A 22,055-nucleotide genomic window follows, 5' to 3' on the forward strand; every position below is an offset into this window, starting at 1 on the left:
AGAATTGAATTTACTGGATATTTGAAGATATTAAATGTTAATTGAATGTGGGGGGTCAAATAGTGTCTTGTTAGATGAAGTTCAGAAATGTAGCGATGTTAAGGGTAAATCCATCCAAAAACTACCTTAAATGGTACCCTACCAAAAATAATGATGTGTTCATGGACCATACTATGTAATTGTTCAGCTATTTTGCATCAAACACCAATCACTTTTCCAACCAGCATTAATTGCCCATACTGGACATCATGAAACTTTTGAAAACTAAATCAAGCATCATGCAGTAAAATCTTATAACTTTTAGGAAAATTCCTAGCAGAGTCAAGGAAAATTTGAATCATTAAATGAAGAACACAATGTATTTATTGTTTGAATACCTCTCCCCAATCCTGGAATCATCCCTTTCCTTCACTGAGACACCTCATTATCTCTCTTCCCCCACTGTGAACCACACTATTCGCCTTTCCAGACACTTAAACCTCTCCTCCTTCCCATCAACGCCGATCACAACCCCACCTCTCTCACCCACCCCTTACCCCACATGAATGGTATATAAATCGACCGCAACTCGACTAATTTGTACCTGATGATGACGCCCAAGCGTTGAAACTAGTAGTACCAAAATAAAGAACAGTGGAAAAATACATAGTGTTCTTCATTTAATGAGCATGAACTTCCACAAAGTTGAGCCAGAAACCATCGAATACAAAAATGTTAATAACTGAATGATTTTCAGGCCAACTGAAACAAGAGATATTAGCCAGATGATCCATTGCATTTTTGACACACTCTTTCAAAATTTACCAAGAAATCTGCAGCTGGAAGAGGATTCTGACAGCCACTGGGAAGTGACAATCGGTATCCCTCGGGCAATGGCACAAAGCAGCTTATAAGTCCTCCTCAGCCGATCGGTTACCAGCACAGTGCATTCTTGAGGTGTCTGCACAACAGAACCTCCTATTCAACACAAATGTAAAAACATTTTAATATTCACTAACTATACAAAACTGGCATGTTATATAAAATTAATACTAAAAAATATTCAATGAAATAATTCAACACAACTTGCAATCAAGGGAGTGTTTCACACTTTTGGCCATGACACCTAACTCCATATGACACAATATTTGCCCAAACTGGGGACCAAATGAGTCATTACTAATATAAGTACAGTCAAACCTGGTCATAAGCATCACACAAGGGATTAAAGATATTTTGCTTGTAATAGCATACTCATTACATCTAGCAATTTGTTGCATGTACTGTCATTCACATCTCTCTTACACATACTCAAAATATTTGCAAGTGCAAAAATGATAAAAACAACAGAATTAACATGTCATGAATTCTGTTCTAAATCACTGGAAATGTTGACTAAAAATACGTTGAAAATGTTTGGAAACTGCAATCACCAGACCCTTCTGAACTTACACTCATTTTACAGTTTCCCGTTCTTTCCCCCGATTCACCTCTCATGCGTTTGGGATCCGATTACATATCTCTCGAATCATCTCTCATCACTTCATGTGCCATTGGTATCAATGAAGTTCCTACACTACGTTTCCCCCAAGGATTTCACACATGATGGCCTACAGCAAACTTGAACTTTCATCACCACAATAAGAAACATTGGTTTTCATTGGGAATTCCCAATTTCCAGCACATATTCTCAATTTGAACAGCCAACTCCTGACTTTTCCTGGTTTATCCAACTGAGTGGCCAACCTCTCCATGGAAAGAGACTGGAGGAATGGGTTAGTGAGAGTGAAGTTCACGAATGGACAATATAATAATAGACCTAAGGCCTTATTGGGAAAATATAGCCTCTGTTTGCTAACTTGCTCTTCAGAATCTACTGGAGGGATTGCTTCAATTGTGATATGGTGCTCATAACATGCATAATTTCAAACCAATGAACTCATGCTTGCTTGCAATAACAATTATCCCATTAACAAGTTGTTTGACTGTTAATGTGGATACAGAAACCATTCCACAACCACCAGGAGATCTCTGGCCCATTTGGGTCAAATATGAGGGGTGAAAGGGAGTAGGGAGGAGAAAGATGAAGAAGGAAGGTCAAAAGCAAAAATTCAAGGCAAGGGTGATAAGGGCGTGAGTAGGGGAAGAGCAAGGTGGGCAGGATGATAGGGTGAGGAAGCTTATATTAGCCAAGAAAGAATGAAGCTATGTGATAAGGATGCAGAAGAGAAGGGGAAGATATGCAGTGATGCACATTGAGTGATGAGAGATGGGTATGCAATTTCGGGGGATATATTAAATTTGCAGGGTGAACACCACAAGCTGGTGTATGAATTCAAGATCTATCATACTACCATGGTCAGCATACAAATGGGTTGAGAGAAAAACATTCACACAGTGCAGTAATTAACTAACTTTCATGTTATTCTGTATATGAAAGCAAAAGGGGAGCTTTGGGAGGAGTCTTTGAATGAGGTTGATTATTTACATCAGAGATTTGATGCTTTTTTGCTTTCACTTATTTATAGAGAATTTGAGACAAAGGAAATTAGTAGAATGTAAATGTATTGCAAGAGTCAGAGATGTGGATGGTACATGGTATCTCTGTTTTCACCGCAGAGTATGTGGAGAACACTTATGTATTTTGCATCTTATTTTTAGGTATCATTTGATTAGAAGGATAGGAGTTGAGAAGGTTGACTTTTTGAGTGTAACAGTATGTAGCATTGATGAGGATAGTTTGGTGGTAAAGTCACAGTCAATCTATGCAATGGTGGATGTCGTAACTTGGTGAAACTCCTTCATGATGCGGGAAAAGGGAAACACTGCTACTCCAAAAAATATAACTTTACGGTGACCAGTTTTGATATGTCATATCATCATCTGCCACCATATAATGATGTACTGCATCAAAATCGGTGCAGTAACATTATATTTTGTGAAATAGCAGTGTACTTCCTTTCCCACAAATTGCAATCAATTTATTAATTTCCAAAATAGGGATTAATATTTTATGAGAGGACTATAGATTTTTGTAGGCCAGGAAAGAATATGGTGCAGTTTAATGTTTTTAAAGTAGGTTCATTTATTGGGTAGAATAGAGTTGGTCAGAGGGTAATTTGAAAAGTTATTGGAGTGGAATAGAACTAGAAAACTTACCTAAGTGAAACATTTATATTTTTCAAAGTAGTCTCCCTGTACACTAATACACTTGACCCAGCGATGTTCCAATGTTTTGATACCATCTCGAAAATTAGATTCATTCAGGCCCGCCAAATACCCATCTATTTCAGCAGTTAGTTCTTCATTTGAAGAGAATCTCTGTCCACTGAGGAAAATTTTGAGCTTGGGGAAGAAATACAAATCTGATGCAGCCAAGTCAGGCAAATAAGGTGAGTGTGGCAACGATTTGTATCTGGTTCATGTATTTTTGTCATAGCAACGACACTTGTGTGTGGACATGCAATGTCTTGATGAAATATGACTTTCTTAGTTGCAAAACCCTACCTTCTTTCAAGTATCTTTGGCTGTAGTTGGTCCAGGGGTTAGCATAGTGTTGTCCAGTAATTGTTTGACCATTGAGAAGATAATCTATCAGCAGAATCACTTTCGCATCCCAGAAAACTGAAGCCATCACCTTTCCGGCCAGCCGTATTGCCTTTTTTCTTTAGTGGCAGTGAATCAAACATGTTTCCAATGCTTTGAATACTGTATGTCTCTGGGGTATAGTAGTGTACCGAAAATTCATCTATGGTCACAAACCAGTGCAGAAAACATTGTTAGTTGCTCTTAAAATGAGTCAAACATTGTTTGGAAATTTCCATTCAGGCACATTTGTGATCCTGTATCAAGAGTGATGGCACCCATCTAGCAGATAGTTTTTCTCATATCTAATTCCACCGTTATAATATGATATGCCCATTCAGATGAGATCCCTACAGCTTCAGCAATTTCTCTCACTTTCAGTCAGCTATCCTCCATGAGCATTTTATGCACTTTTGCAATAATTTCTGGGGTAGTGGCACATTTTGGCCAACCGCAATGCGGATCATCATTTAAGCCATCCCCATCAAACTAAAATTCGTTTGTCCACTTGGCAACAGTAGAATATGAAGAAGCAGAGCCCCCCCACGTATTCTGCAAGTCGGCATGAATTTCCTTTGCTTTGATAACTTTCTTTATGAAGACTTTAATCACAGCTCAAATCTCAATTTTTTTATCTTCACTAATCTCTATACAAGAAAAACAATGAAGAGCCATTCATGCCACAGATCTTCACAGATCACTGACACATTAGGTGTTTACTCATAAATGATTAACTATTACTACATGGGAAACTCATTGCACTAGCACCAACACCAGGAGGTGATTCTGAGAACCTTTCAAACTACCCTCGTAAAAGACTGTGTTGTGCTGAAATTGTGACTCGTCTGTGCTGAAATACATTTTTCAGAAGAGGATGTGGATATTCTTCCATATGTAAGTGAAATGTAGATTGGATCTAAATTTATGTGTGGTTTTTAATGATATCAGATGAAAAATACGAGGTTTTCATTATTTTATGTTCAGAGGGTGAGAGCTTTTTTAGCATAAATAGAGGTGTTTATTAATAATACAATTACAATTATGGCATTTCCCTCGGGATCTTAATGGGTCGAATGCAGGTATTTGTTTTTTAATAACAGTATTAGCAAAATAGAGTGAAGAGGGAATATTTTTCAAAACATAAATCACCCACATATCTGAAAAATTGGTCTTTACAAATGTGGGGAACTACATTTGAACCAATATTTTATCTGCAATTTCAAGCAACACAGCAAGCATGTGCCTATAAGAGAAAACCAATTTGAAAAGTGGCTGAAATGATTCTTAAAAATTTGGACTTACCTAATTTTTCCACAATCTGGCCAAGCTTGGGATCATTGAGGCCAGTGAAGAGCACATTCACAGTGTCCTTTTTCTGTTTTCTACATCTCGTTGGTTTTTCTGCCCAACCTCGTTCGGCCAGAATGCTCTGATTGTACACAGGAGAATCCAAAGCAACTGTAACACAGTCTTTCACATTTTCTGTAACAACCTGACCCCTAGATATCTTCAAGGGCGGAACAACTTTTGGAGATGAAGAATTCTCTCCTCTTCTTTTACCAACTTTGTTCTCCTCAGTGCTTCCATTAGTGACCTTAGGGCTGATTTTCCTCCTCTTTCTCAGATTTGTGCTTGTGGTCTCACCACCTCTGTTGCTCTTTGATTTGGAAGATATTGATTCATTCCATGCCTCCTCAGTCGAGGAACTCACTTTGGAGTCATTTGCTGCAATTGACTCATTCCTTCTTTTTCTAACCATTTCAACATCTTCTACACTGCGTCCTTTTGAACTGTCAACCTGATTCACTCGAGAAACATCTCCTTTCACTATGGATACTTGAGGACTTTCAGAGGATGTTCCTTCCCTCAACCTTTGTCCAACTCTTCTTCCTGTTGCTTGATGTTGTGCAATGTCCTGCTTGGTATCACTGACCTCTTCCTTCACTCTCGTACTATGATGCACCTCAGGGACCAGAGGCTCTTTGTTTCTCCTCCCCCTCCCACGGGTACTCCTTCTGTCCCCAGCATCCTCTTTAAGGGCATCCTGTAACTCTTGGCTCCCTTTCTTCTCCCCTCTTCCTAGAGTGGCCCCAGGCCCAAGTGCATTACCATCCAACAACTTAGACTTATCATTACTCTTTGGGGCAGGAGGGCCCATGGGAGGTTTCAGTGGGCTTGGAACCTCTCTATTCCTCCCTCTGCTACCACCTCTAGTCACTGTTCCGACAGAAATGTCATCATCAGATGTCCTGGATCGTTTGCTGCATCTTGAATCCTGGTCATCATCAGAAGTTCTCTTCTTTGAAGTACTGGCAGTGGAATCCGAGGACACAGCTAAGTCTGGGCTAGAATTCACACCAGAGTCTGAGAGTGTGATGGAATCAGCAAAATTCTTTCTTTCCCTCGTTGTCTTCGAAACGATAGGGATGGGCTCTTCTGACTTCGGTTTGCCTTTACTTCTCTTGGCTTCCGCCGGACTATTTTCAACACTGAATCGTTTTTTTGGCTTCTTGTCCCTTCCAGAACGTCTTATAGGTTTAGGCGGAGACTCAATTGTATTTCTTTTTTCATTCTGGGAATGACTGTCATCGCCCTGAGTTTTCTTTCTCTTGAGGGTGTCTACCAAAGAACCAGAGTTACTGATTGTTGGACTGTTAGATTTTAAAGTTCTCTGGTGTTTCCGATAAAATATTATGGGGCTGATCTCCGCTTCAATATTGCTGGAACTACTTGTTTCTCCCAAACACTCTCCTTCATGAGATTTTTTTGAATTTGATGATTTTTCTGTGGACTGGCCAGTTTGATTTTTGTCACTGACGGGAAAGATTTCCTCAGACTCAATCTTCTTTCTTTGTGTCTTCTTTACTTTAGCTGTTTCTTGAGTAACAGGAGTCACTTCCACTACTGAAGCAGATATGTTTCTCTTCTTTCCTGGAAACATGCTCTGGGTATTAGAAGAGCTAACACTTGATTCATCCACGTGTAATGGCTCCTCTCTAGTTTGTGGATTAGAATTTGGTTCTTTACTGCTATTCTTTCCTTCTTTAGCTGCAACATTAGAGTCAGGGGGTTTCCGCAACCTTAATTTACGACTTTTTTGTGCATCGTGTACATTTTTTGATTGGGCATCCTCCATTTTTATGCACTGTGGAATCTCACTAGGGTCTCCTACACAAACTGGACTGACTAAATCTATTGGACTGTCCAAATGCCCTGCATCACCTATCGCACCACCTGCTTTTCTTCTTCCTCTGCGAGTTGGTTGTATACTTGCCTTTTTCTCGGCAGCATCTGCTGACCCAAGAGTTTCACCATGCTTTGATGAGACTACACTCGTGTGAATAGGAGTTGATGTCACCACCATCTCTCTCGAGTGTGGCAATGCTTGTGACTTGCGCTTTTCTAAATTAGTATTTTCAGATTTTTGAATCTTATTAACTCCAATCAATGTAACTCCCATTCCTCGAGTAAAAACCTTCTTGGAGTCATTTAATGAGTCCTTGTTTTTCAAATCTGTTCGATCAGACCTTTTCTCTGAATCCTGTATTTCATTAAGCTTTTTTGGAGGGCAGATGGCGTCTTTTTCATCAAAAGATGACTTGGCTCTTCTCGTAGCCTTAACAACATGAGGTTTCATTTTTTCTTTCTTAACAGTTGTCTTACTTTTTCCTGAGGCTGGCAATTTGATTGCTTCCTCTTTTGGAAGCACTTTTGGTGATGCAATGCTGGAGGCCACAGTACCATGTACTTCAACATCAAATAAATTCTTACATGAGGTCTGAGATTGGATAAATTTGTTTCCAGATTCTTTCAAAACACCAAGAAGTTCTGGTGTATCTGGTAGAGCCATGCTGAGTTCGAAGTCAGTCTCACTACTACTTCCATCATCTTCCACTGGTGTTTCCACTCGAGAAGAAATTTTGGATACTTTTTTGCCAGTTTTCGGAGAAGAAAAGTCCACCCCTAGTGCTTTTTTCCTTCTTACATTTTCTCTCATTAGGTCAGTTACTTGCAGCTTGTCTTTATTTAGACTACCTGATTTACTTGATGCTTTTGCATGGGGAGCTGGCTGTGTATCCAGCAAACTAAGATCTTCTTCACTCTCCACTTCTTGCTTGATTTGCATGGTTGCTGACTTTTCGATTTGCAAGTCTCCTTTTTTTCTTCGCAGCTGGCGTGTAGGGCGAGGGATGGCTGCAATCACTGCTGGTTGTCTCTTAAATCCAGGATGATGATCTTTTTCCTGACCATGAATTTCTCCTCTACTTTTGTCCTTTCCTTCAATTACTGGAGCTGGTTGGGTTACAAAATCACATAAATCTTCTTCTTCACTTATGTTTATCGTACCAACTGCAGGGGTCTTCACCTTAGATTGCATCTCACTGCAGAATGAGTCAACATTTTTTTCTTCATTCCCTTTCGTCTCATCACATGTTGGAGCTGGCTGAGTGGCCAAATCACTCAAGTCCTCTTCTTCTTCTTCCACAGCAGGATATTTAACGGTGTCTTTAGGAGACTTAAATTCATTTTGTAAATGAGAAGGCAATATTCTCTCATTCATACCCATTTCATCGCAAACTGGAGCAGGCTGAGTTGCCAAATTACTTAAGTCCTCTTCTTCCTCTTCCACAGTCAATTTTTGACTGCTGACTTTTGGAGTCTTGAATTCAAGTTGTCCTTCAATGAGAAATGGGCTAATGTTCTTCTCTATTCCATCCTGGTCTTTTTCTACGCACGGTGCAGGCTGAGTTGCTAAATCACTCATGTCATCCTCTTCTTCTTCGTCTGCCATTATTTTCCGTGCACCAACCACAGGAGTCTTAAATTCAGGCGGGGCCTCTGTGAGAAATGAACTCATGTCCTCTTCGTGACCATCATCTTGCTGTTTTTCTACACATGTTGGTGCAGGCTGAGTTGCTAAATCACTTATGTCATCTTCCTCTTCCTCTACAATTATTTTCCGTAGACCAGCAACAGGAGTCTTAAACTCAGGTGGAGCCTCTGTGAGAAATGAACTCATGTCCTCTTCTTCACCATCATCTTGCTGTTTTTCTACACATGTTGGTGCAGGCTGAGTTGCTAAATCACTTATGTCATCTTCCTCTTCAATTATTTTCCGTACACCAGCCACAGGAGTCTTAAACTCAGGTGGAGCCTCCGTAAGAAATGAACTCATGTCCTCTTCTTCCCCATCATCTTGCTGTTTTTCTAAACATTTTGGAGCAGGCTGAGTTGCTAAATCACTTATGTCATCTTCCTCTTCCTCTACAATTATTTTCCGCACACCAGCCTTGGATTCTTGAATCCTAGGAGTCTTGAATTCAGGTGGAGCCTCTGTTAGAAATGAACTCATGTCCTCTTTCTCACCATCATCTTGCTGTTTCTCTTCATTCCTAGGTGCAGGTTGGGTCACTAAATCACTTAAATCATCCTCTTCTGCAATTATTTTCTGTACACCAACCACAGGAGTCTTAAATTCAGGCGGGGCCTCTGTGAGAAATGAGCTCATGTCCTCTTCCTCACCATCATCTTTCTGTTTTTCTCCACAATTTGGTGTAGGCTGAGTTGCTAAATCACTTATGTCATCCTCTTCTCCTTCGTCTGCCATTATTTTCCGCACACCAACCAAAGGCGTCTTAAACTCGGGTGGAGCCTCTGTGAGAAATGAACTCATGTCCTCTTGATCATCACTTTCATTCTTGTCTTTGCATGGAGTGTGAGTGACATTTGGAGCTGGTTGTGTTTGAAGCTCACTCAAGTCATTTTCATCATCACTCAGTTTCTTGAGGCCAGTCTCTGGTGTCTTGAATTCGGGTGGTGCTTGGGTGAGAAATGAGCTCATATCCTCCTCCTCATCATCATCGGCCTCCCCAATTATTTGCGCCTTTCCTTGGGCACAAGGGGCAGTTGACTTAGGTGTAGGCTGAATCTCAAATTCGCTGAGATCTTGCAACCCTGTTGTCAGTCCCTTGACACCTATTACAGGGGTTTTAAACTCTGGTGGTGCCTCTGTCAAAAACGAGCTCATGTCTTCTTCCTCATCCTCTACATCAACTACCCCATTTTCAACCTGTGAATCTTTTCCCCTCTTACTGATCCTTGCACACACAGGTGTTTCAGCTACAAAGACTACGTCTTCATCCTTTTCAACAACAGACGACTCATTTTGCAAAGGTCCTGGATTGGAAACCTCACTTTTGTCACAAGTGTCATCCTTAATATTTTTGTGCAATGTTTTCGAATTTAAGTCATTCTGCTTTTTTGATCCATTCACTGTCTGCCTTTCATTTTTCTTATTCTCTTTATCTTTCCACTGAGTCTCATCTGCAACAGTCCTTTTATCACCCTTAGCCTCTCCTCTGGGATTATCACCTGATAATTTAATGTCTTTTTTTGTCAGAATAACACAGGTTGTAGGTAAAGTTTCATCAATTGTCATCATCACTGATTTACTTTCCTTTTCCCCTTGTTGTCTTAAGCTAACTTCCTGCTCACTAGAGGCCAAGGGTGCATTTTGGATAGCATCTCCAGACTTTATAGAGCCAGAATAGACACTCCCAATTGATGAAGATTTGACAGTTTTATTCTGGTTTGAGTTTTCCATTGTGGAATCGATACAGTTTTCTTCATCATCCTCGTCCTCTGTATCAGAAATGACCTCAAAACTTGTGTTATTTAAATGAGAAATACCACCAACATGAGGGCCACATTCCGGAGCAGTTAATTTTGCTTGACTCTGATCATTGTCGGACTTAGCAAATGTTGATTTTTCACTTTCAGAGGAACTGCCTTTCATAACACTTTTCAGTTCAGAATGGCCCTGAGTCTTCTCTCTGGTGCTTAAATATAGAGATTCATCTTCCACATCAGTTGCATCACCGTCACTATCAACTTCCACACCAGGCTTCTTGATTTCTTGAGAACTTATCCCATGTTCCCTCGACTTATCTGCACTTTCACCACCAATACGATTTGAACCATCACTTCTTTGAGAGCTGACTAGTTCATTGGCAGCTGTGACGGGCAAGGTATTGCTCACAGCTGCTTTGTTTCCTTGAACACATAGTTCCTGTGAACCAGAGGTTGACAATAAATCCTTCACAAAGCCTTCATTGTCACAGCTTTCTACCCCTTCCTGTACCGCTTTCACATTAGAACTTTTAGTTAGTTCCCCCTCTTCTTTGTTTTTATCATTTTGCAGCAGAGGCAGAAGGCCCTTGGTGTCAGCAGAGAAAACTTGCTCCTGATTGAAATCCATTGCTTTTGTACCATCTGATTTAGCTAAATCTGCTTCAGCTATTTGTCCAGGTTGGGGATCATGGATTTCAGAAGACACTGATCCTTTATTTATGCTGAATGAGCCTTTAGAGTTACTTTGAGGAGGGTCCTTTTCCTTCAGTTTCCCAGCAAAGTCTTCTGTTGCTGCCGAAAATATATCCTCCTCATCACTAACCCCACCTATGGAGGTGGCACCATCAACCGCCATTCCTTTTCTTGGATTTAGTTTGGACTCTTTCTTTTTTGAGATGTGAAGAGGAAGAGCTTCTGTTTCTGCAGAAAATACATCCACTTCATTGGAGATATCATCTTCTTCGGAGATTTCACCCTCTTTGGTTCCGGCACCTCTTGATTTCATCTTGGAAGTCTTTTTTTTGTTGGGCTGCATGGGAAAAGCTTCTGTTGCAGCAGAAAATATGTCCTCTTCATCTGTGGCCTCACTTTCCTTTGAAACATTATTTCCTTCATTATTATCTTTCCTGCTTTCTTCAAGGCTATCTTTATTGGCTTTAACAGGAAACGCTTCAGTTGCTGCAGAAAATATGTCATCTTCATCCGTGACTCCAAATTCCTCCCATGCATCTTTCTCCATAACAGCCTTTCCATCTGCTTTCTGAGTACTTTTTTCCTTTGGCTTCGGGCAAAAACCTTTGGCTGCTGCAGAGAAAATGTCCTCCTCACCAGTGATCTCTCCTTCCTTCAAAGTACCACTGTCTCGGACAAGCAAATCCTTTGGGTTTGCACCGGATTCTTTCTTATTAATGGATGGGCATGGAGATGCTTCTGTTGCTAAAGAAAAGATACTCTCTCCATCAGTGAGCTCTTCTTCACTAGTCACAGCATTACCTTCATTCCATGTTAACCTTTGTGTTGCTTTGGGAGTACTCTTCTTTGGCGTGACAATGAAGTCTTCAGTAGCAGCAGAGAATATATCATCATCATGACTTTTCTCATTTTCATTATTCAAGGGTGCAGGAGGGCCACATCCTGGACTGCAATACGGACTTTTATTTTTAGTCACTGACTTTGAAGTTTGCGGCTCTTCACCAGAAGGCTGAGTTAGAAGATCGAAAATTTCATCATCTGAGTCCAGACGACAACTTGAATTTTTGGATTCATTCAAGTATCCAAATGAATCATTTACACTCTTTGGAGAAGAGATTTCTGGCATTTTAAAGAGGTGCTCCTCAGTTTTCTGAAATAAGTTTTACAGTAAATTACAATTCAAGACATTAAAACCAGAATAATTGTCATCAAACCAAAGATGATGGTTTAGGCCGATACTTTGTGGAAATCCATTTGTAAAGCATGAAGAAAGAATCAAAGACTTATCATTTCCACAGGAAATAATTTATTGTTCTTGACTAGTTTCCCCACAAAAAGTTAACACTCGTCAATAAGTGGGGTCAGGCAGGTGTTGCCGGTGGCAGGTGGGGGGGGGGGGGGAACCGGGGTGGGTGTGGATGTGAGTAGAGAGAGGGCGACCAGTTGCAATAATTACTACCTCAGAACCACTATGACATCCTTCCTCAAACTCAGTGGCTTACCACCATACACCCGTTTCCTCCTTCCTCCCCTCTGCATGACCCCATCCATTGACAATATATATATGAATGTGAACTTTTTGTAATCATTGTTCAGATGATACTACAGTGTAGTGAAACTAGCTGACAACAATAAATTCTTTCATGTGAACATGCAAAGTCTGATTCCCTCTCCGTGCTAAACCAAAGAGGATTGAATTGAAGGTATTCTTACTCATATGAGAGGGAATAAACCTCAACTCATACTAAATTTAAGCCCTGCTATTTAATACCATTATAATAGGGAATGGAAATATCTATAATATTAGCAAGGCAGGGCACATATGCATAGCCAACAAAAACAACAATTGAGTATGGTATTAAAAGCAATCAGAGCATCTGATGATGAGCTTTGAAATACTTATGACTGATGAAACAAAAACAATGTTCAAGCTTTGAAGAGGTATTGAGTTCCAAAAGTAACTATACATTTTTGGCAGAAGTACTTATAGTATTTCTTAGCCCATAAGACGGATTGTTTTCACTAAAAAATGTGCTCTAAAATCAGACTGAATACAACGGGTCGAGGGTATAAAGGTATAACTTCAACCTATAAGATGTAAGCTGATTCACTGAAAAAAAATACTGGAGTATTACCTTTCTGACAGCCTTTATTACAAATTTCAACAATATCACTGTTTTAAGCAAGGGGTAAGCAATTGTTTTTTTTTCCTTGAAAGAACTTCCAAAAAAAAATCCCCAAAGAAATGTTATATGTATACAATGTAGCTTGTTCAGAGTCAACTCACGTGTTGTGCAGCTTTGAAACCTATGTGCATTGAATTAACAGGGATGTTTCCCCTTGCCTAGTATAGTGTATCTCTCCCAATGATCTCGAGAGTCTACAAGCACTCAACCTTAAGTAGAATGCGGGTGTCGTAAAGGCATAGTCTCTGAGTCCAACAAAAGTCTACCCAGATCATTAGACTACTGTTAATAATTAAAATACTATGCTGATAGTGAAAAATCCTGTTACCAATGGTGAATTCAGGTAGCGCAATCCTGTGGCAAGTGGGTTGTTTTAAGGTTACAGTAAACTTCCAGCTGCAAGTGGAACAAAATCCCTCACATGTGTTTCATGAGATGTCAGAGAATTGGCAAAAGTTATGTATACTACATATAAAATTCATCTCTTAAAGGCAAATTGTCATTGAAACTGAACCATTAATCCAGAAAAATCCAAACTATTAACGCCCAGAAGGAATTGTTGAAATGAAACATTTTGTCAAATAGTATAAACTAGTGTTCTGCCATATTAAGCCAGATGTTATGGATGAAATTTCGAAAGACTTGTTCTATGATATGATGATACCTATCCCAATGTGGGAGGAGAAAAAATCTAATTCCTCGACTAGATTATGCTGCAAAAACGCAATGCAAAAATTAATTAAAAAAAAATTTTATGTGAAAAACTGATAATGTTAGTACAAAAATATCTTTAAATTATGAGTCACAATTTCTAGAGAAAAGTAAAATATGCATGCTTGTTGTGTGATCATTATATTTTCAATTGAGGTGTTTCTAATGCATCACTATTGGTGAGTCACATGACCTACCTCTTGCTAGAGTGCCTTACTCCCTCTGTGAACCACTTTGATATTGACCGCATAAATATAAATGTTGTTCCAAGAGTTGTCAAGAAGTGTTATTTATTCCATCACACATGATGGGTCTATAACATGCTGTAAGACTGCTAAAAGATTGAGATGTATACACACACTAGTGTGTGAAATAATTACCTTGATGAGAGTTTTTGGCACTTTAATATGATCTTTTTCTTTATTAGGGTGTTTAACGGCTGGACATACATCGCCAAGGGTATCTTGCATCTCTGAACCCTCAGCCTCAGTGGCTACATCCTCACCATCAGAACCCTCAATTACTTGCGTACATGGAATATCATTTCTTCGGTCATTTCTTGAAGAGGACGAATTCGACCCAAAATCCTTCTCAAAATGGAATTTACATAGAACATTGGCAAGACGAACCACGTCACCACTCCTTAATTGGTATCGCACATTTGGGGTCAGGGTCATCTGCAAATGAATACACAAAATATTGTTGGTATTTTGTACAATATACCATGCACTTTGCTCTTCAAATATATCATAAGTCAGAAAACACATGAACATATGATTTGAAGCAAAGATGATGAAGTGAAAAATTCATCGTCTATTTGAGTCCACAATACCTTTCCTAATTTGGTCTTGTTCCTGCTGTTTAGGTCATAAATTAGAAACATGCCACACTCCAACCCCTGGATTACAGCATGCTGGCTTGAAAGTGCCTGTACAAAATAAAATCACATTAGGTTAACAATGATTAACCCTTTGGGTGGCATGCATAATTGCTTAATATCACATGAAAATTGCTAGGCTATTTTAATAAAATGCAGAATTTATGAAAAATGTCTGTAAAAACATTATTACTCATAATAATTTGCTGAAAATTTTACGAAATATAGTAAACACACCATCATTTTGTAAACAACTATGCTTGAAGCATTAATGAAACAAAAAACTTATTACAAAATAGAAGGGACATTAAGAGAAGAATTGGTTTGCACTAGTGGGTGAAAAACAGAGTAAAATTATTATAATGTTCCAATGAACTTTCATTTAGTTTACAGAGATCTGAGGGTATCCCCCTCAAGGGGAAATAAATAAACCAAGTTCCCCCTTATTTGGAAAGTCTCACACAATGTCAGAGGATATCACATCTGTATCTCTCCAGATCAAATGTTGAAATCAATGATCAAATGTGTCAAGGACACTCTGTATTTCCACGGACTGAAACATGGCACCTAAGATGGCGCTTAAAATTTTGGCAGTAAGCAATGTCCTCTTAGAGGAATACTAATATGCAGGCTCATCGTATGATGATACAAGGTCTCCCATTCTATATTATATCCATAATAGATTTCTATCATCCCCCCAGATCCCTCTTATGAGAGACTCAAAAAAATTATTATGCTCAGCCAAGCAGTAATGAAAATGCTCATTAGCAAAAGCTTCCTTCTCAAGCAACCTGCATAAAGTTTAAATGATTCTTTCAAAGGTAAATGAAACTAAAAGGAGTATTTACATGGAAAGAAATATTATGGTAGAATTAACAAGGTAGCATGTAAATAATTATATAAATTCAAAAAATTGGTTCCACATGAGAAAAATTTAATAAAACTTGTATGATGAGGCAAAAAAAAGAAAATATAGCATAAAAATAAGAATTATTTAATTTTTATTTAAAATTACAGCCATCGATAAAAGAGTTGCTGAGAGTGACGCTGGCTTTTTTGTGAAACTTTGTCAGCATTGCTCACAGGGACTTCAGGCATTTAAAGATTTATAACAGACTTGAAATAGTGTAATATAAATCAATGTGATTGTGGATTTTGAACATAGTCTAGGAGGCATATTATGGCTGATGAGGATGACATTTTCACAGATGCGGAAGGTGAAAATCATCATATTGGCTAAATTTAATGAAGAAGAAAATCATCATATTTCAGTAAGGACATTACACGGCCACCTCAGTGGCGACAGTGTAACGTCCTTGCCTGCTAATTCAGAGGTCACGGGTTAGATTCCTACGTAGGCAGGTTTCACTCCTCCTTGGGCTTGGGTGTTTGTTATTGTCTTTAATGTAATATGTAGGGGTTAGGTGTAAGAAGAGACTATAAAGTCTAAATCTGACCCAAATGAAGTCATTAAATAAATAAAATTTCTGCGACAATTGGGGGGTCATAGTTCCCTAAGAATTTCTCCCAATATAAAACGCCCAGTTACTAACTCCAAAACACTAAAATCCCCATAGAGCAAAATTTCCCAAAATTGAAAATTACAAAACCTTTTGCAAAAAGTATTTATTGTATTGAGTAATTCAGGAAGTCAAATTTGAACCAGTGGCTCGTAAGTAATCAAGACTTTCATCATCATTTTCGTACGTTTCGTATTTAGACACAAAATTATAAAAGCAATCTACGATACAAAGCAGCTTGGGTGCCCAAATTTTCTTCATTCTCTGACCAGAAGATAATTGATGTAGCATGTCTCAGTGTCAGCCTGCTCCTTTTGAATTTCTGAAAAGAATCTATGAATACTTGGGTGCGCTATACCTACAACAGCCGCAATACGATTATGCCACCCCTAATATTGCAAACAGTTGAAAAAGTATATCGGCAGCAATTTGAAAAGCACCATCCAAGAACCAAGCGTGAGCTCTCATGAGTCATCTAAAATTTTCTTGCGTACCAAAATTAGGATTCAACCAAACAGTAAATTGTAATTTGGATCCTCGTATGAATCATATATCCTTAAAGCACTAACTGCTTCTCTACCTGAAGCATGCTAGTATTCCGAGGGTTGCTTTTTAATTTATACTTCAGGACCAACTGTGGTCATGTTCACTCGAGTGTTGCATGCGGGATACTCTCAACACCTCCAATAAACGACATTCCTGCCCTTACTTGTCATATATACAAAAAACCATCAATGTGTAAATATACGCAATTTTCTTTAACAATAATTTTTACCTTTGCATGGTTATGGTATAAATAAACAAACAAACTATAATCTATTGAATGCAGCAACGGAAGATCATAGAGAAAAAACACTTCATATAGTTTGGGAGTTTTGCATTGAAGGAGATATAATGTATAGGGAGTTTTGTATTTTGGGAAAGAGAAATACGTTTTGGATTGGGAGTTATATCCTCTCCGATATGTCACATCCTCTTCCAATAATTTTGCTATGGGAAATATAATTCTTTCTTGCGAAAAAACTTATCAAGTTTGCATTGCATTTTATACCCTGGTTCAGATTTGTATGATACATTCAGAAATGGGCTATGTATTTTGAAAGGTAGCTCACTCTCACTGCATCAACTTGAATTTTCTTTTGCTGCCTTTCAGGTTCCTCATACACATTGCCAAAGCATGCCATGTGTTTCTTCCTTTGGATTCTAGCAATGAGATCAGATATTATGTCTGAATAGGAAATTATGGTGAAGGTTGCAATTTCTCCATTACATTCAGCCATTTTTCTTCCAGCTAAGAAGATTTTTTGGCAAAATTAATGCATGAAAATGCATGCTTTTGAGTCAACTTAAGAGGTTTTTGACATTATAACTAACAATATTTTTAATGCAACAATTTCAGAGCGTAAAAATTATTCACCTTGACTGGGACTCGCACCCAGATCCCTCAATATCCGGTCGAGTGCTTTCACTCGACCGGATATTGAGGGATCTGGGTTCGAGTCCCAGTCAAGGCGAATGATTTTTACGCTCTGAAATTGTTGCATTAAAAATGCACATTAGCGGATGACTCCGTTAAAAGTTACTGTTGCGGCATCTCCCGCAGTTTCTTTGGAATTTGAACAATATTTTTACACAGTTTGAGCTATAATTTATTTGCTATGCACTCGATGCCAGATGATGCATAAATTGAGATTTTTTTATAGTTAGAGGTGAGACACTATAGTTAGTGGAAGAGTTTACCTATCCTGGAAGCGTTTTGAAGGATGGTTCAAGTAGTAGGGTCACAAGCAGAAGAATTCTTTTAAGAAATGAAGCTTTCAGAGGGAGGAAAGAATTGATGATGGAGACATTGAGTGTGGATGCTAAGAAAACACTAATGCAAACAGGTATGGAGCATGGTGTTGTACAGCCCAGAAACTTAGTCGTTGAAGCAAGATAATTAGTGTAGATTGTAGGCTGTGAAAATATGAGTGTGGATATGGATGAAAAAATTATAATGGATGGAAAGGAAAACAAATGAAGAACTACTAGGCATGGCAAGGGAGGAGGGGAATCCAAAGAAGGCAGCAAAAGTGGATGAAGAATATTTTGGTGGGGGATTGAATGTTCACAACTGATGGCGGAAAAACGTTAGGCAAGTGAGGAAGAGAGACGAAAAGTATAGACATATTGGGAAGAATAAAGTAAGGGAAAATTCACGCAGAATTGAAGAGTTATTGTCGTTTCTTGTCGATTAGGGCCAGGCTAAGAGATGTACACTTGATAAGTTTGCATCCATCCAAAACCCAACTAAAAGGGTAACCTCCCAAATGATAATAATACTTATTTTCAAGATGAAATGAAAATATTGGCTGTTGAATTATGCTTATTGAAATACTTCTATTCCATTCTTTCCGTAAAGCCATACATTTATGAGAAAATGATGACATAAAGCTATTAGCTTATTATTATTAGTTATCTACTGGTTAAGATGGTTTTGGACGGACACACAGCCTATACAATTCTACAAAGATACATGTACTTACCTCTCCTTACAAAGAACAACCTGACATCTAAACACTACAATAAGCTCCTCTTCAATTCAATGCACATCCTTTCAACCATCATTCCCTCGAATATGCATACTCTTATCCCCTCCTTTCTTGTCTAAGGTTCTCCTCTCTATCACAGTCTTCAGCATTCTATCATCATAAAATGCTTTGCATCCACATTTCCTGCCTCCAGCAATTACCCCTCTTCCACGACTATAACTAATACTAAAATGATATGGTAAAATACCTAGCTGTTATTATAATCAAAGACTTAACTTGGGGCACCCACAAACGTAAAATCCGAGGACAATCCCAATATAACATTGGGATTTATAAGATGCATTTTTGGCAGGAGTGATTACAAGTTAAAGGAAGGTTGTTATCATGCTATTGTAAGGACTTTGCAAGTAGTGTATGGGATTGACTAAAAAAGGAAATCCACATTCAGGAAATTGAGAAGGTTCAATTTCTGGCAGCCTGTTTTGTTAAAAACTGTTATGATAAAGCGAAAAGCATCATAGAAATGATTCTGGAGTTTGCTCGGGAATCATTATAAGGAAGACGATTCAATGCTAGGTTAAGCTTACTAAATAAATTCAGATCTGCATGATTCAGTGCCATGTCTCTCAAATTATTTGCACTCTAACATATATTGGTCACTTGGATCATGAATATAAAATTTGGGGAATAGATGCCAGGACTAGCAGACTAAAGGACTCCTTCCCACGGACAATACCGGAAAGCACCTGTCGGGCTACAGAGAGGAAAAATTCCACTAGCCACAGCATCTAGGGAATAATTAGTTCCACTCAAATGCATGCACTTTCACTAATTTCATGTTTTGTTGCCAAAACCCTTCCCGAAAGACAGCATGGTACTGCCATTAAAGTATGTAGTGCTTGGTACAGTACTGCTTGCCCTGCACCACTGCTATGCTTCTGCTGCCTACAGCGGTGTGTCACATTCTCTACCTCTGTCCTTGGGGGCAAAGACCATGAGTTGTATGTCACTGTGGTGGTGAAATTTCTCCTTACTTTTCTATTCCAATTTGCACGCTATTGGATAAATTTTTACTACACTCTAAGGTGCATATGTATGTAAGTTGATAATATATTCATTTGCATGCAAGTAAGTTCAAAAGGTTTTGCATAAATATACACGCCACTGTGAGTGTAAGTTGGCATAAATATTTTGGTTATCAATGCAGTTGAATTTTCTTTTACAGGTGGTAACCTATCACCCCTACCACATGACCTTGAGGTGGCTTGCGGGGTATCATGTAGATCTAGAATACTTCCTTATTTGCTTTCCTTTCCATCAATTAGACCTTTCTCATCCTTCTCTACACACATTTTAAAAGTCCCCAATCCACGACCAGCATCTTGCATCAATGACCATGTTTCCACACTATTCAAAGCGACACTCCCAAGTCACAGTTTTGATGAGCCAGCAAGCAAATGTGGAGTTAAAGAAGAAAGGTAATATTGAAAATTTTGAGATTAGAGTATTTTGGAATAAATATGACAGAGTTGAATAATGAAAAGGATTAGACATACATAACTGTATTAGAATAAGAATGAGGAGGATACGAAATGAAAAGGATATACTGTAGAGTATAAAGAAGAGGAAGGCATGGACCACATCATAAACAGGGATTGCCTGCAGAAGATGTACATAAAAGAGGAGATTATTGGGAAAAAGGGAAGAAGAAAAATTTGGCATACTAACATTTAAAGGGCCTACCAAGAAATACAGCAAGAGGCGCAAGGTCAATACATAATACAATTTCAGGGAAATCTGTCTAAAGGAAGATTCGATGATGATATGGCAATGTGAAAGATAGGCCCTTGATGTAGCCTAATTAGTGGTACCCTAACTTTCAAATCCTTAAATGTGAACTCTTTAAAAACCCTATTAGAAATATAACTGACACATTAATTAATCCGAATGTTGAGTTAATGTATGAGGGTAGAGCTCACCTAACGCCAAGCACAACATAGTGTAAAATTCAAACATCAGGATAGGGAGTCAGTTCCTTTCCCTGAAAATATATATTTATCAATAATGTATATGGGTGAGAAGTGGAGAGACACATAGGAATTTAAATGCAGTGGTAGTTATTAGGTGAGCTGACCGACAACTGAGGTCATTTGCACCACTAGGACTAGGTGGGTAATATTGGAAGGGGTAGGATATTGAGGGAATGGAGAAAGGAGAGAAAGAAATCTGATGTCAGTAATAGCCTTATCTTAACGAAAACCAACAAGGGATCCACAGTTTCATGTTCCATCGGACGAACAGAAGATCATTACAACAAATATTAGACTTCTAGGATATCAGTGCTTTGAAAAGGCGAGACATACTAAAGGTTTGTACGAGATGTGACATATAATGGAATCCTAAGAATTGAATTTCTTAAATATTCGTGAAACCCTAATATACCCACGTATCGTTTTATATGTGTATCAGGAAGGTTAAGAAATGTGTGAACTTATCACTGAAAAATGTATTTTTCCAGCAAATGTCATTGAATTTTCTCGTAAAACTTCTTGGTGTCAGACAGTATGGATCTCGGCAAGTATTGTTAAAACACTAGAATATATTTACTAATAAAAACACATTAATAACGTCACAAATGAAAAAACTCTCTCACCATATTTGCGATGACAACACTGCAGCTGGAAGCATCACGTCCTATTTTATTATCCCCGAGAAAAATGGGGAAAGATTTTTCGTTTACATTCAAGGACGCCACCTATATAACATTGAATTCAATGAATAACTATTGAAACTCGTAATGATATAAACAACATTTAAAAGTATGAAAGCATACATTATTCTTTAACATAGCATAGAAACCAGAATAGGGCTATTTTCACAGTAAAAAAGTAACATGAAAAACACATGATAGGTAGCAGTTATAATAAACTATAATGAAAGCAACATAACAATGAAGTGCCTGCAGGTACGTGAAAAAAACGTATAACTTACCTGGCGGCGTTCGTCTTCATCAGGAACGTTCTCCTCTTCATCACTCGCAACAAGTACTTGAGTGCAGTCCATTTTATACTTCTCATATACAACACATTTATGTTTAATAACAAAAATTTCCCCTTTTCAAGACAATCCCGCTCTCACCAACGCCTCTGAACATCATAACAAGGTTGCAAATCTATTGGCTACAATTTCGCTACTATTTTGTTTTTCCATCGCCCAATGAGGGAAGAGTGGTAATTGGTTGAAGACTAGGAGGTGGGCGGGTGAGGTATAAAACACGGTGTTATGGTTGCTGAGGATTTAAGCGATACATATTTATAAATGTATGTAAATGCATTACATTTTA

The 22,055-nt window shown here is 38.5% G+C and overlaps 1 protein-coding gene across 1 annotated transcript in view; it reads right to left on the reverse strand.

Annotated features, from left to right (window-relative positions):
* Positions 1-21,814, reverse strand: part of LOC139692493 (mediator of DNA damage checkpoint protein 1-like) — a 27,562-nt gene extending 5,748 nt beyond the window's left edge. Inside the window, exons 1-6 of the mRNA XM_071590710.1 lie at positions 21,704-21,814; positions 21,366-21,467; positions 14,617-14,712; positions 14,165-14,461; positions 4,867-12,037; positions 805-957 (exon numbers count right to left, since the gene is read on the reverse strand). Of these exons, the coding sequence (XP_071446811.1) occupies positions 805-957; positions 4,867-12,037; positions 14,165-14,461; positions 14,617-14,712; positions 21,366-21,467; positions 21,704-21,775 (7,891 nt within the window). The 5' untranslated portion in view covers positions 21,776-21,814. The remainder of the gene's footprint in view (positions 1-804; positions 958-4,866; positions 12,038-14,164; positions 14,462-14,616; positions 14,713-21,365; positions 21,468-21,703) is intronic.
* Positions 21,815-22,055: the final 241 nt, after the last annotated feature.

The sequence above is a fragment of the Hetaerina americana genome, unplaced genomic scaffold (assembly GCF_022747635.1).
Source record: "Hetaerina americana unplaced genomic scaffold, ioHetAmer1.1.p SCAF_4, whole genome shotgun sequence".
Classification (NCBI taxonomy): Eukaryota; Metazoa; Arthropoda; class Insecta; order Odonata; family Calopterygidae; genus Hetaerina; species Hetaerina americana.